Source organism: Cetorhinus maximus, chromosome 22, assembly GCF_964194155.1.
Source record: "Cetorhinus maximus chromosome 22, sCetMax3.hap1.1, whole genome shotgun sequence".
Classification (NCBI taxonomy): domain Eukaryota; kingdom Metazoa; phylum Chordata; class Chondrichthyes; order Lamniformes; family Cetorhinidae; genus Cetorhinus; species Cetorhinus maximus.
In genome coordinates, this window is record NC_135900.1 from 4,030,494 (window position 1) to 4,043,248 (window position 12,755).

Here is a 12,755-nt window from a genome sequence, read left to right on the forward strand (position 1 = left end):
GTCAAGAGGGGTCATAATGTAAATATATTTGATTCGACACCTAAGGTTGATGAAAATATAAAGTATATGTGTGGCCATTCCCAGCCATTTAAAAAAAACACTTAGACATCAGCTGATCTAATACTTCAGAATGGTTTTTATCTGACTCTGAAGCCTAGAACTTAGACTCAGAATGATACAGCAGAGACGGAAGCCATTCAGCCCATCATGACTGTTCTGATTCCCACTGGTAATAATCACTCAGGAAATTGGCAAGTTTGTCATAGGCTCCTCTGTCCGTAATTTAACAAAGTTGCTAATCTGCTTGAATGGATTAATGACAGCGTTAAACATCAGACAGGAATGTTGTAAACAAGTGGTCTGATGATTTTCTGTCATCCACTCTATCATAAACCTGAGCTCACCCACAGCTCTGTTGCCCTAACTCAGACCAAGTCCTGTTCACCCATCACCTCGAGTTTGTTGGCCTCCATTGGATCCCAGTCCAGCAACACCTCAATTTCAAAGTTCCCACTCTTGTTCCAATCCCTTCATGCCCTTTCCCTCTCTATCTCTGTAACATTGTACAACGCTTTGAGGCATCAGTGCCCATCAAATTTTGGCCTCTGGAGCATCCGGGATTTTACTCCATGATTAGCAGCTGTGCCTCCAGTTGCCTGGGCCTAAAACCTATCTTGTGGACTAAATTTTTGTTACCTGCTCTAATATGTAGCTCACTTTTCAAATTCTGTTTGATAATTGCGTGCAGTTTTGGTTTCCCTGTCAAAGGAACAAAACGTTTATCTTGGAAGTGCAACAAAGGTTCACCGGGCTGATTCCTGTGATGAGGGGAGATTGCAAAGAATGGGCCTATAATTCCTGGAGTTTGGAAGAATGAGAGGTGATCTCATTGAAATATATAACATTCGTAAGGGGCTTGATAGGGTAGCTACTGAGAGATTGTTTCTCCTGGCTGGGGGTGATCTGAACACAGGGCCACAGTCTCAGGATAAGGGGCAGGCCAATTAGGACTGAGATGAGAAGAATTTCAATTAGAGGGTTATGAACCTTTGGAATTTTCTATCCCAGAGAGCTGTGAATGATTGCTTGTCGAGCATATTCAAGACGGAAGATGATAGATTTTTGGATAACAAGGGATATAGATAGTGCGGGAAGGTGGAGTTGAGGTTGAAGGTCAGCCCAAATCTCATGGAATTGGGAGCAGTGTCAAGAAGCGGAATAGCCTACTCGTGCTCCTATTTCTTATGTTCTGTTCTTACCATTCCTGTGAAGAGCTTTGGGACGTTTACGTTAAAGGTAGTGTGTAAGTACAAGTTGTGATCATTCGCCAATACAAGCAGCAAATTGTAGATGCTAAACTAATTTTGCCACATGTGGCTGCCATTCAGTCTTTGAACCAGTTGAGGGTGCTGCTGCCCATTCTTTTCATTTAAACTGCAATGTAACAGGCTCTGTTGTGTTTTATCCATTCATATTCTGGATCATGACATCCTATGTGACTGTGACAAAGGTAAACTTTCCCTTCTCGTTCTTCTTGACCTGTCTGCAGCTTTTGACATGTTCGACCACACCATCCTCCTCCAACACCTCTTACCTGTCATCCGTCACCTGATTCCATTCTTATCTATTAAAATCATCGCCAGTGAATCACTTACAATGCTTTCTCTTCCTGCTCCTGCACTGTTACCTCTGGTGTCACCCAAGGATCTATCCTTGGCCCCCTTCTACTTCTCATCTACATACAGCCCCATCCAAAAGCAGTGTCAGTGTTGGCATGTACACTCAACCTCACCACCACATCTCTCAACTCCTCCACTATCACTTATCCAACATCCAGTACTGGATGAACAGAAATTTCCTCCAAACTCTGTTCTCTAACTACCAACTCCATCCCTCTCCCTGCTGGCACTCTAAGATTAAACCAGTCTGCTCACAACCTTGGTGTCACATTCGACCTCAAGATTGACCTCAGCGTCACATTTGACCCCAAGATAAGTTTCTGAGCTCGCATTCACGCCATCACTAAGACCACCTATTCCACCTCGGTAACATCACCTGACTTTGCCTCACCTCAGCTGCTGCTGAAATCCTCATTTATACCTTTGTTACCTCCACATTTGACTATTCCATTGCACTCCTGGCTGGTCTCCCACATTCCACTCTCTGTAAACTTGAGGTCATCCAAAACTCTGCTGTCTGTGTCTTAACTCGCAGCAAGTCCTGTTCCCTATCACCCCTGTGCTCGCTGACCTACATCGGCTCCCGGTCAAGCAACGTCTTGATTTTAAAATTCTCATCCTTGTTTTCAAATCTCTCCACGGCCTCTCCCCTCTCTACCTCTGACATGGGCACAGCTTTAATTCTGGCCTCTTGAGCATCCCTGATTTTAATTGCTCTACCATTGGTTGCTTGGGCCCTAAGCTCGGGAATTCCCTCCCTATGCCTCTCCGTCTCTCTACCTCACTTTCCTCCTTTAAGACCCTCCTTAAAACCTACCTCTGACGAAGGTTTTGGTCATCTGACCTAATATCTGCACATGTGACTCGATGTCACACTTTGCTCTATAATGCTCCCTGTGAAACATTAATCACAGAATCACACAGTGCAGAAGAGGCCCTTCGGCCCATCGGGTCTGCACCGACACGTGAGAAACACCTGACCTACCTACCTAATCCCGTTTACCAGCACTTGGCCCATAGCCTTGAATGTTATGACGTGCCAAGTGCTCATCCAGGTACTTTTTAAAGAATGTGAGGCAACCCACCTCCACCACCCTCCCGGGCAGTGCATTCCAGACCATCACCACCCTCTGGGTAAAAAAGTTTTTCCTCACATCCCCCCTAAACCTCCTGCCCCTCACCTTGAACTTGTGTCCCCTCGTGACTGACCCTTCAACTGAGGGGAACAGCTGCTCCCTATCCACCCTGTCCATGCCCCTCATAATCTTGTACACCTTGATCAGGTCGCCCCTCAGTCTTCTCTGCTCCAGCGTAAACAACCCAAGTCTATCCAACCTCTCTTCATAACTTAAATGTTTCATCCCAGGCAACATCCTGGTGAATCTCCTCTGCACCCTCTCCAGTGCAATCACATCCTTCCTATAATGTGGCGACCAGAACTGCACACAATACTCCAGCTGTGGCCTCACCAAGGTTCTATACAACTCCAACATGACCTCCCTACTTTTGTAATCTATGCCTTGATTGATAAGGCAAGTGTCCCATATGCCTTTTCCACCACCCCACTATCATGCCCCATCCACCTTCAGAGATCTATGGACACACACGCCAAGATCCCTTTGTTCCTCAGAACTTCCTAGTGTCATGCCGTTCATTGAATACTTCCTTGTCAAATTACTCCTTCCAAAGTGTATCACCTCACACTTTTCAGGGTTAAATTCCTCTGCTATTTAACTGCCCATTCGACCATCCCATCTATATCTTCCTGTAGCCCAAGACACTCAACCTCACTGTTAACCACCTGGCCAATCTTTGTGTCAATCCTACCCCCTCCATTGTTATCTATGTCGTTTATATAAATGACAAATAATAGGGGACCCAGCACAGATCCCTGTGGTACGCCACTGGACACTGGCTTCCAGTCACTAAAGCATCCTTCTGTCATCACCCTTTGTCTCCTACAACTAAGCCAATTTTGAATCCACCTTATCAAATTACCCTGTATCCAATGTGCATTTGCCTTCTTTATAAGTCTCCCATGTGGGACCTTGTCAAAGGCTTTGCTGAAATCCATATAAACTACATCAGCTACACTCCCCCCATCTCACACCTGGTCACCACCTCAAAAAATTCAATCAAATTTGTTAGGCATGACCTCCCTCTGACAAAGCCATGCTGACTATCCCTGATCAAATCTTGCCTCTCCAAGTGGAGATAGAAACTCTCCTTCAGAACTTTCTCCAATAGTTTCCCTACCACTGACATGAGACTCACTGGACTGTAGTTCCCTGGCTTATCTCTACAACCCTTCTTAAATAGCAGAACCAGATTAGCTGTTCTCCAGTCCTCTGACACCTCCCCCGTGGCCAGAGAGGAATTAAAAATTTGGGTCAGAGCCCCTGAGATCTCTTCCCTTGCCTCCCTCAGCAGCCTGGGACACAAATCATCTGGACCTGGAGATTTGTCCACTTTTAAGCCTGCCAACACCTCCAATACCTTGTCACTCCCTATATCAATTTGCTTAAGAACCTCGCAGTCTCTCTCACCGAGTTCCATACCTTCATCCTCATTATCTTGGGTGAAGACGGATGTGAAGTATTCGTTCAACACTCTAGCGATGTCCTCTGGCTCCACCCATAGATTGCCCCCTTGGTCCCTAATGGGCCCTACTCATTACCTGGCTATCCTCTTCCCATTGATAGACTTATAGAATATCTTGAGATTTTCCCTACTTTTACCAGCCAGAGCTTTCTCATATCCCCTCTTTGCTCTCCTAATTGCTTTCTTACCACCCTGCACTTTTTGTACTCTGATTTGCTCCCCATGTACCTGCTAAAAGCCTCTCTTTTCCTTCTCATCGTAACCTGAATATCTCTGGTCATCCATGGTTCTCTGAGCTTGTTACTCCTTCCTATCACCCTAGAGGGAACATGTTGAGCCTGTCCCCTCCCCATTTCCTTTTTGAACACACCCACTGCTCCTCTGTAGATTTCCCCACAAGTAGCTGTTCCCAGTCTACCTTGGCCAGATCCTGCCTTATTTTACTAAAATCCGCTCTCCCCCAATCCAAAACATGTTTTTGCAACTTGTCTATTTCTTTGTCCATAACAAGCTTAAACTGTACCATATTGTGGTCGCTATTGCTAAAATACTCGCCCACCACCACCTCAGCCACCTGTCCAGCTTCATTCCCCAGAATTGGGTCCAGCAATGCACCGTCCCTTGTTGGACCCTCTACATATTGACCTAAAAAGTTCTCCTGTACACATTTCAAGAAATCCACTCCATCCAAGCCTTTAACACTATGTCTATCCCAATTAATATTGGGAAAGTTGAAATTACCTAATATAATTACCCTGTTGTTATTGTTTTTACACACCTCCACAAATTGTGCACATATTTGCTCCTCAATTTCCCGCTGACTATCTGGGGGTCTATAATAAACACCTAATAATGTGGCTGCCCCTTTTTTATTTCTAAGCTCTACCCACAAAGCTTCATTCGATGCCCCCTCCAAGACATCATCTCTCCTTACTGCAGTAACTGACTCCTTAACTAATAATGCAATGCCTCCTCCTCTTTTACCTCCTCTCCTGTCCTACCTGAAGATTCTATATCCTGGAATGTTGAGCTGCCAATCCTGCCCTTCCCTCAACCACGTCTCAGTGATGGCTAATATATCACAATTCCACCTGTCAATCCTCACCCTTAACTCATCCGTTTTACCTGTAATACTCCTGGCATTAAAGTAGAGGCCATCCAGCCTTGCCTTACTCCCTTGAGGCTTATTGCAGCTCTACTCCCTTTGACTTGATTGTTTTACTGTATTATGATGTGTCCCTATCCTGCTAACATTCTGTGTCCCCTCCCCCTGCCGAATTAGTTTAAACTCCTCCCAACAGCACTAGCAAACCGCCCGCAAGGATGTCAGTCCCGCTCTGGTTCAGGTGTAGACCGTCCCGCTTGTACAGGTCCCACCTTCACCAGAAAAGGTCCCAGTGATCCAGGAATCTAAAACACTCCCTCCTGCACCAACTCTTAAGCCACGTATTCATCTGCGCTATTCTCCTATTTCTGAGCTCGCTAGCACATGGCAATAGGAGTAATCCAGAGATTACAACCTAAGAGGTCTTGCTTTTTAGTCTACTGCTTAACTCCCTGAATTCTAGATGCAAGACCTCATCCCTCTTTCTACCTGTGTCATTGGTACCAACATGTACCATGACCTCTGCCTTATCACCCTCCCCCTTCAGGATGCCCTGCAGCCGTTCAGTGACATCCCGGACCCTGGCACCAAGGAGGCAACATACCATCCTGGAGTCATGTTGATGGCCACAGTAGCACCTATCTGTTCCCCTGACTACAGAATCCCCAATTACTATTGCTCTTCCTCCCCTCCTGTACAGACAGGCTGCTTGTGGTGCCAGAAGCTTGGCTCTGTCCGCACTCCCTGGAGGAGCCAGCGCCTTCATCAGCCTCCAAAATGGAATACCGATTTGTGAGCGGGACCCCAGGGGACTCCTGGACTACCTGCCTGTTTCTCTTGGACTGCCTGCTGGTCACCCATTCCCTTCCTTCCTCAAGTCCCTTCAGCTGTGGTGACCACCTCTCTAAACGTGCTATCCGCAATGCTCTCAGACTCACGGATGCTCCACAGTGTCCCCAGCCGCCATTCCAGCTCTGAAACCCGAGCTTCCAGGAGCTGCAGCTGGACACACTTCCTGCACACATGCTGGTCCCAGGCACTGGAAATGTCCCCGGCTTCCCACATGGAGCACGAGGAGCATGCCATGGCTTTGAGTTCTCCTGCCATGACTTATCCCTTTAAATTAAACCTTTTAAATCAATTACTCTAGGGCCGTTCTTTCCTGATCCTCATTACTACAGAATATACAAACTATAAACCACAAAAAAGACCTTAAACTATAAGCAATAAAAGTAGTAAATACTTACCCGACCTTACCCACTACTTACCAGTCATTCCTCTCCCTTGTAGCCTCTACTGCTGCAGCAGGGCAAGACCACTCTCTGGTGGTCTTGAAGATTTAAGAAGTTGGATAGCAAAGAAAAAATGCAAAGAGCACCTCTTCCCCTCTGCACCCAATTCCCACTTTGTTGTCAAAAAAAGTACCAAGGCTGGAACCTCCTGTTGCAGAAATCACTGAATTTAAGAGAAGTTGTTGGTGTGGGGTGGGGGTGGGCAGGCGGGTGTGAAGCATTTAGAGGCAGGGGTGGTACAGTCAAAGAAAGAAAACGACAAACATGATTTGATAAAATATTGTTTATTAATAAAATATATTGTATCAAACACTGTAGTGAAACATTTTGTTAGGGCAGTAAAATAGGTATCAGCCTAATGACTCTCAACATTTTAAATGAAGTTCAATCACTTGGACAAGCAGTATTCTAATATTGTACTCATCAATTTTAAAAACTGTACAATTCACACATAAAAGACATGATTTAACACATAGGAGGAATTATTATTCAAAAGATTCATTTATTCCTTATCCCTCCCTTTTTCTGTCAGAATGATACAGTATCAAGATTAACCCAATCAATTTTGATATATCTATAAGAAAGTTGCATTCAAAGTTTAGAGGTAGCATTCTTTACTTTTACACTGTAAGGGCTCATTTATTCACCAAGGTAGTATTCAGCTGGGCAGTTTTTACTTTGCTCTGACTGTAAGGTCAGTACATTTGCTGTTGAAACACTCATCCATGCTTTTGTTCCCTCCAGACTCAACTGTTCCAATGCTCTCCTGGCCAGCCTCACACTTTGCACCCTCCTTAAACTTCAGCTCATCCAAAACTCTGCGTATCCTGATCCACACCAAGTCCCAATCACCCCATGCCCTGGCCCCCACCCTGTTCATCCCAATCTAACAACACCTCAGGTTTAACATTCTCATCCTTTTGTTCAAATCCCTCCACGGTCTCATCCTTTCCTATCTCTGTAACTTCCTCCAGCCCTATAATCCTCTGCAGTCTCTGTGCTTATTCAGTTCTGGCCACCTGCTTGATTTAGTCGTGCCTTCAGCGGTCCAGGACTCAAGCTATGGAATTCCCTCCTTAAGCCTCTCTGCCTCTCTACTTCCCCTCCTCTTTGACCAAGACTTTTGTCAACTGTCCTTATAAGTCTACATGCCTTGGTGTCAAATTTGGGTTTGATAATACTCCTATGAAGTTGTTGTAAATATGGACTGAGATAGATGATCTGCCTAATGAGCATCCTGGAACAGCAGCAGTGGTTCACACTTGAACTGTAGGTTTTCACTGCAGTGTGAATGCAGCCTTTAGCAGTTTGGGTTCTGAACTTTTGCAGCCTTTTTTAGGCAGTGTTGTGACGTCAGTACATCACAGGAAGAGGAGGTGAGAACAGGTTTGGAATGGCCGTCTTAAATTAGCTGTCCAAACTCACCATGAAGGTAAGACCTACTCAGTTTCAGTTTGTGGTGTTTAAACAAACCAGAGCTAGATTGTTTGGACTCAGGTTTTGGTGTGTAAATGGGTCGGTGAGATTCTGGTTAGTCAAGCATCATTTAGAAGCCAGCTGGATTACCATCAAATGAATATAACAATATGCAAAGCAAATTTAAAGTAGCAAAACATCTTGAGGAAGTTCACAGTTGGAGTCATACCCACATACTGGGGTTGGATGTCAAGTGATGAGTGGAGTGTCCCAAGGATCTATCCTCGACCCCCTCCCATTTCTCATCTACATCCTGCCCCTTGGCAACAGCATTCGAAAATACAGCCTCAGTTTCAATATGTACGCTCTACCTCACCACCAGCTCTCAACCCTTCCCGTGTCTAGCATGTTGTCAGACTGCTTGTCCCAATATCCAGTCCTAGACGAGCAGAAATTCACCTCAGTTAAATATTGGGAAGGTCGAAGCTGTTGTTTTGGTTCGCGCGTCACTCTCCATTCCCTCGCCACTGACTCCATCTGCCTCCCTGGCCACTGACTCTTAGCAACCTCGGTGTCATAACCGGCCCTGAGATAAGCTTCGTATCTTCTCCGTCACTAAGAATGCTCCCATCGTAACATCGTCTGTCTCCAGCCCTGCTTCAGCTCATCCGCTGCTGAAACTTTCAGCTATTCTTTTGTTACATCCAGACTCAACCGTTCAGTTGCACACCTGGCCAACCTCCCACATTCCAGCCTCCAAAAACAAACTCTTCCAAAACTCCGCATCCTGCATCCTAACCTGCACCAAGACCCATTCACCCAACACCCTCCATGTTCGCTGACCCACCGTGGCTCTCGGTTAAACATCTTGATTTTGTACTCTAGAGTTTGGATTCCCTCCTCTTCTCCTCCCTCCCTCCAGCTATACAACCCTCTGAGAACAGCATTTCTCGAATTCTAACCTCTTGTGCAACTGCAACTTCTCTTGGCCCATCTCTGGTGGTTGCACCTTCAGATAGCGAAGATGCCAGCTTTGGAATTCCATTCCTATAAAACTCACCAGTTTAACCAAGTTTGTGGTCATCTGTCCTAAGGTCCCCTTCTTTGGCTCGGTGTCAATTTTTGTCTGATAATGTTTCTGTGATGGACCTTGGGACATTTTACTACTTTAAAGGTGCTATATAATGCAAGTTGTTGTTGGAGGAGGTTATAGGAGTGGTTATAATAACATGCAAACCATTAAAAAAAGGACAGACAAGGATACTGACGGTGTCCTTAACTTTTTAACATCTTCCCTGGCCCCAGAAATGGCCACTGGAAACACTGACGGGAGAGAGCGAAGTGGTTTTTATAATGTATTGTATGATTCACCATGCGAGTCTTGAAGTAACACTGTTTGCACGTTTATAGTGAATGTCTGTTAAACAGAAAGAAAAGAAACATTGATTCACAGTGACTCACACAAGCATTGTTCAATTCTAACAAGCTTGTAGCCAGCTGCAGCAGCTGTAGACCAATGTCAGATAGGCGATATATCAGGACATAGAAATAAAAAAAAGTGGGTATCAGAATGATAACCCATGATTCAATGGTAGCACCCTCACCTCTGAGAGAGAAGGTCGTGGGTTCAAGTCCTACCCCAGGGACTTGAGCACATAATCTAGGCTGACACTCTCAGTGCAGTACTGAGGTAGCGCTGCACTGTGAGAGGTGCCACCTTTCAGGCGAGACTTTAAACTGAGGCCTTGTCTGCCCTCTTAGGTGAAGGTAGAAGATTGCACGGGGACTATTCCAGAGAGAGCAGGCGAGTTCACCAGTATTTATCCCTGAACCAATATCACTAAAACAGATTGCCTGTTCATAGGTTTATTGCTACTTGTGGGAACTTCTTGTGTGCAAATTATTGTGTTTCCTACCAGTGTCTATACTTCAAAAGATAACTGACTGGCTGGCTGTAATGTATCTTGGAGCAAAGGTTATGGAAGGCATATTCTCTGATTATATAAATATCAATATTGTGTGACTGTGTCAACTGTGTACACATCTGTGGGTGGATTTTATGAGATGATTGTTTAAGATGTGGTTTGGGAACACTGCTCTTTGAGCCCTTCACTCTCGCTGCTTTTATATTCCTTACTTGCTGCACCTTGCACATCTCTGATTCTGATTGCTCCAGGCTTCAGCTGCCTGGGTTCCAAGATCTGAATTTCTCTCTAGCACCTCTCTCTCCACCTTTAAGATGCTCCTTCAAACCTACCTCTTTGACCAAGCTAATGATCACCTGATTTTTTTTGCTATTTTTTTCCCAACAGTATTCATTTCTTAATTATAACAATATTGGAGATGGGAAATTGTTGACTATTAATCCAGAGAATGTGAGTTCAAATCTCACCAAGGCAGTTTGAAAATTTGAATTCAGTTTTTTTTTTAAATTGGGAAATAAAAAGTTGGTGTTGTTACAGGTGATCATGAATCTCTTGAATTGACGAAAAAACCCAATTGGTTCACTAATGTCGTTAGCAAAGTGAACCTTACCTGGGTCTGGACCTCTATCAACATCACTAAAAACAGATTATGTGGTCATTTATCTCATTGCTGTCTGTGGGGTCTTGCTATACACAAAATTGGCTTCTGCGTGTCCTTCATTGCAACAGCGATTATATTTCGAAAGTCCTTCATTGGCTGTGAAGCACTTTGGAATGCCCTGAGGTTGCAAAAGGCACTATAGAAATACAGGTCTTCCTTTCTACTCATGATACAAGTCCCCACGCCAACTTGGTTAATTCTAATTGTCCTCTGAGGGACCTAGCAAACCATGTGACTGTTGCCCAGTCACTACCAGTGGTTCAAGGAGCACCACTGATTTCTGGGGAAGGCAGGGATGAGCAATAAATGCCAGTGGTGGTACATCCCAAAAATTAATTTAAAAGAAAGCTTTGAGTTGAAAACTAGAGGGAAACAACAGGTTATGAAGTGGAGAGGGTATTTTCTCTTTCTACATCTCAACTTAAGAATTTTAATATGGTTCCTGGGTTAATCATTTTCTAACTTGGTAACAGTTGAGTGCACATGAGTGACTGGCTAGTACGGATTGAGGAAATAATTCAGGTTCAGCTTTAGCGTAAGGAGTGAATTATAGAGAGATTCATGTGGTTGGGAGGGGAGAAGGGCAGGGCAGAGATGCTGGCAGTGATCAGAGCTCCCCACTTACTATGAAGCAGATGTATTCCCGTGAGAGGTTTGAAGGGGATGTATCAAGGCAAACTTGGGAGCCCAATCCCAAGCTCCCAGTGACATTTACTCCTGCAATCTAATGACACGATGTTTGGAGAAACTGACCCTCTCAACTACTTTTTAAAATTTGTTCCTGGGATGTGGGCTTCGCTGGCTGGGCCAGTATTTATTGCCCATCCCTAATTGCCCTGGAGAAGGTGGTGGTGAGCTGCCTTCTTGAACTGCTGCAGTCCTTGTGGTGTAGGTACTTCCACAGTGCTGTTAAGGAGGGAGTCCCAGGATTTTGACCCAATGGCAGTGAAGGAATGGTTATATATTTACGAGCCAGGATGGTGAGTGACTTGGAAGGGAATTCGCAGGTGGTGGTGTTCCCATGTGTCTGCTGCCCTTGAACTTCTAGGGGATAAAGGTCATGGATTTGGGAGGAGGCTTGGCAAGTTGCTGTAATGCATTTTGTAGATGATTCAAGTTGTGAGGAGGATACGGATATAGTTAGGTTAAGTGAGTGAGCAAAGATTTGGAAAATGGAGTATAATGTTGGAAAATGTGAGATTATCCATTTTGACAGGAAGAATAGAAAACCAGAATATTATTTAAATGGAGAGAGACTGCAGCATGATACAGCAAGGAGGGATCTGGGCGAACTCGTATATGAATCGCCAAAGGTTAACATGCAGGTACAGCAAGTGATTAGGAAGGCACATGGAATGTTGACCTTTGCTGCAAGGGGCTGGAGTATAAAAGTAGGGAAATCTTGCTACATCTGTACAGGGCATTCCTGAGACCATACCTGGAGTACTGTGCACATTTCTGGTCTCCTTACTTAAGAGGGATATTCTGCATAGGAAGCAGTTCAGAGAGGTTCACAAGGCTGATCCCTGGGATGAAGGGGTTATCTTTGGAGGAAAGGTTGAGCAAGTTGGGTCTATATATTCATTGAAGTTTAGAAGAACGTGAGGTGATATTATTGAATCATATAAGATTCTGAGGGAAATTGACAGGGTGGATGCTGGGAAGATGTTTCCTCTGGTGGGGGAATCTAAAGCTAGGGGACACATTTAAAAACTAACGAGTCTCCCATTTAAGACAGAGATGAGGAGGAATTTATTTCCTCAGAGAATCTTCTTCCCCAGAGAACAATGGAAGCTGGGTCATTAAATACATTGAAGGCTGAGTGAGGCTGATATTTTTATTAACAAGGGAGCCAAGATTTATGGGGCGCAAACAGGAAAGTGGAGTTAAAGCCACAATCAGATCAGCTGTGATCTTATTGAATGGTGGAGCAGGCTGGAAGATGGTCTAGTCCTGCCCCTATTTTTTTTCATTCATTCACAAGATGTGGGCGTTGCTGGCTGGGCCAGCATGTATTGCCCACCCCTAGTTGCCCTTGAGAAGGTGGTGGTGAGCTGCCTTCTTGAACCGCTGCAG

At 44.8% G+C, this 12,755-nt stretch overlaps 1 protein-coding gene across 1 annotated transcript in view; it reads right to left on the bottom strand.

Annotated features, from left to right (window-relative positions):
• Window positions 1-6,945: 6,945 nt before the first annotated feature.
• The window catches only part of dram1 (DNA-damage regulated autophagy modulator 1), a 31,179-nt gene continuing 25,369 nt past the window's right edge, over window positions 6,946-12,755 (bottom strand). The window contains exon 7 of the mRNA XM_078567656.1: window positions 6,946-9,510. Coding sequence (XP_078423782.1) covers window positions 9,442-9,510 — 69 coding nt within the window. The 3' untranslated portion in view covers window positions 6,946-9,441. The remainder of the gene's footprint in view (window positions 9,511-12,755) is intronic.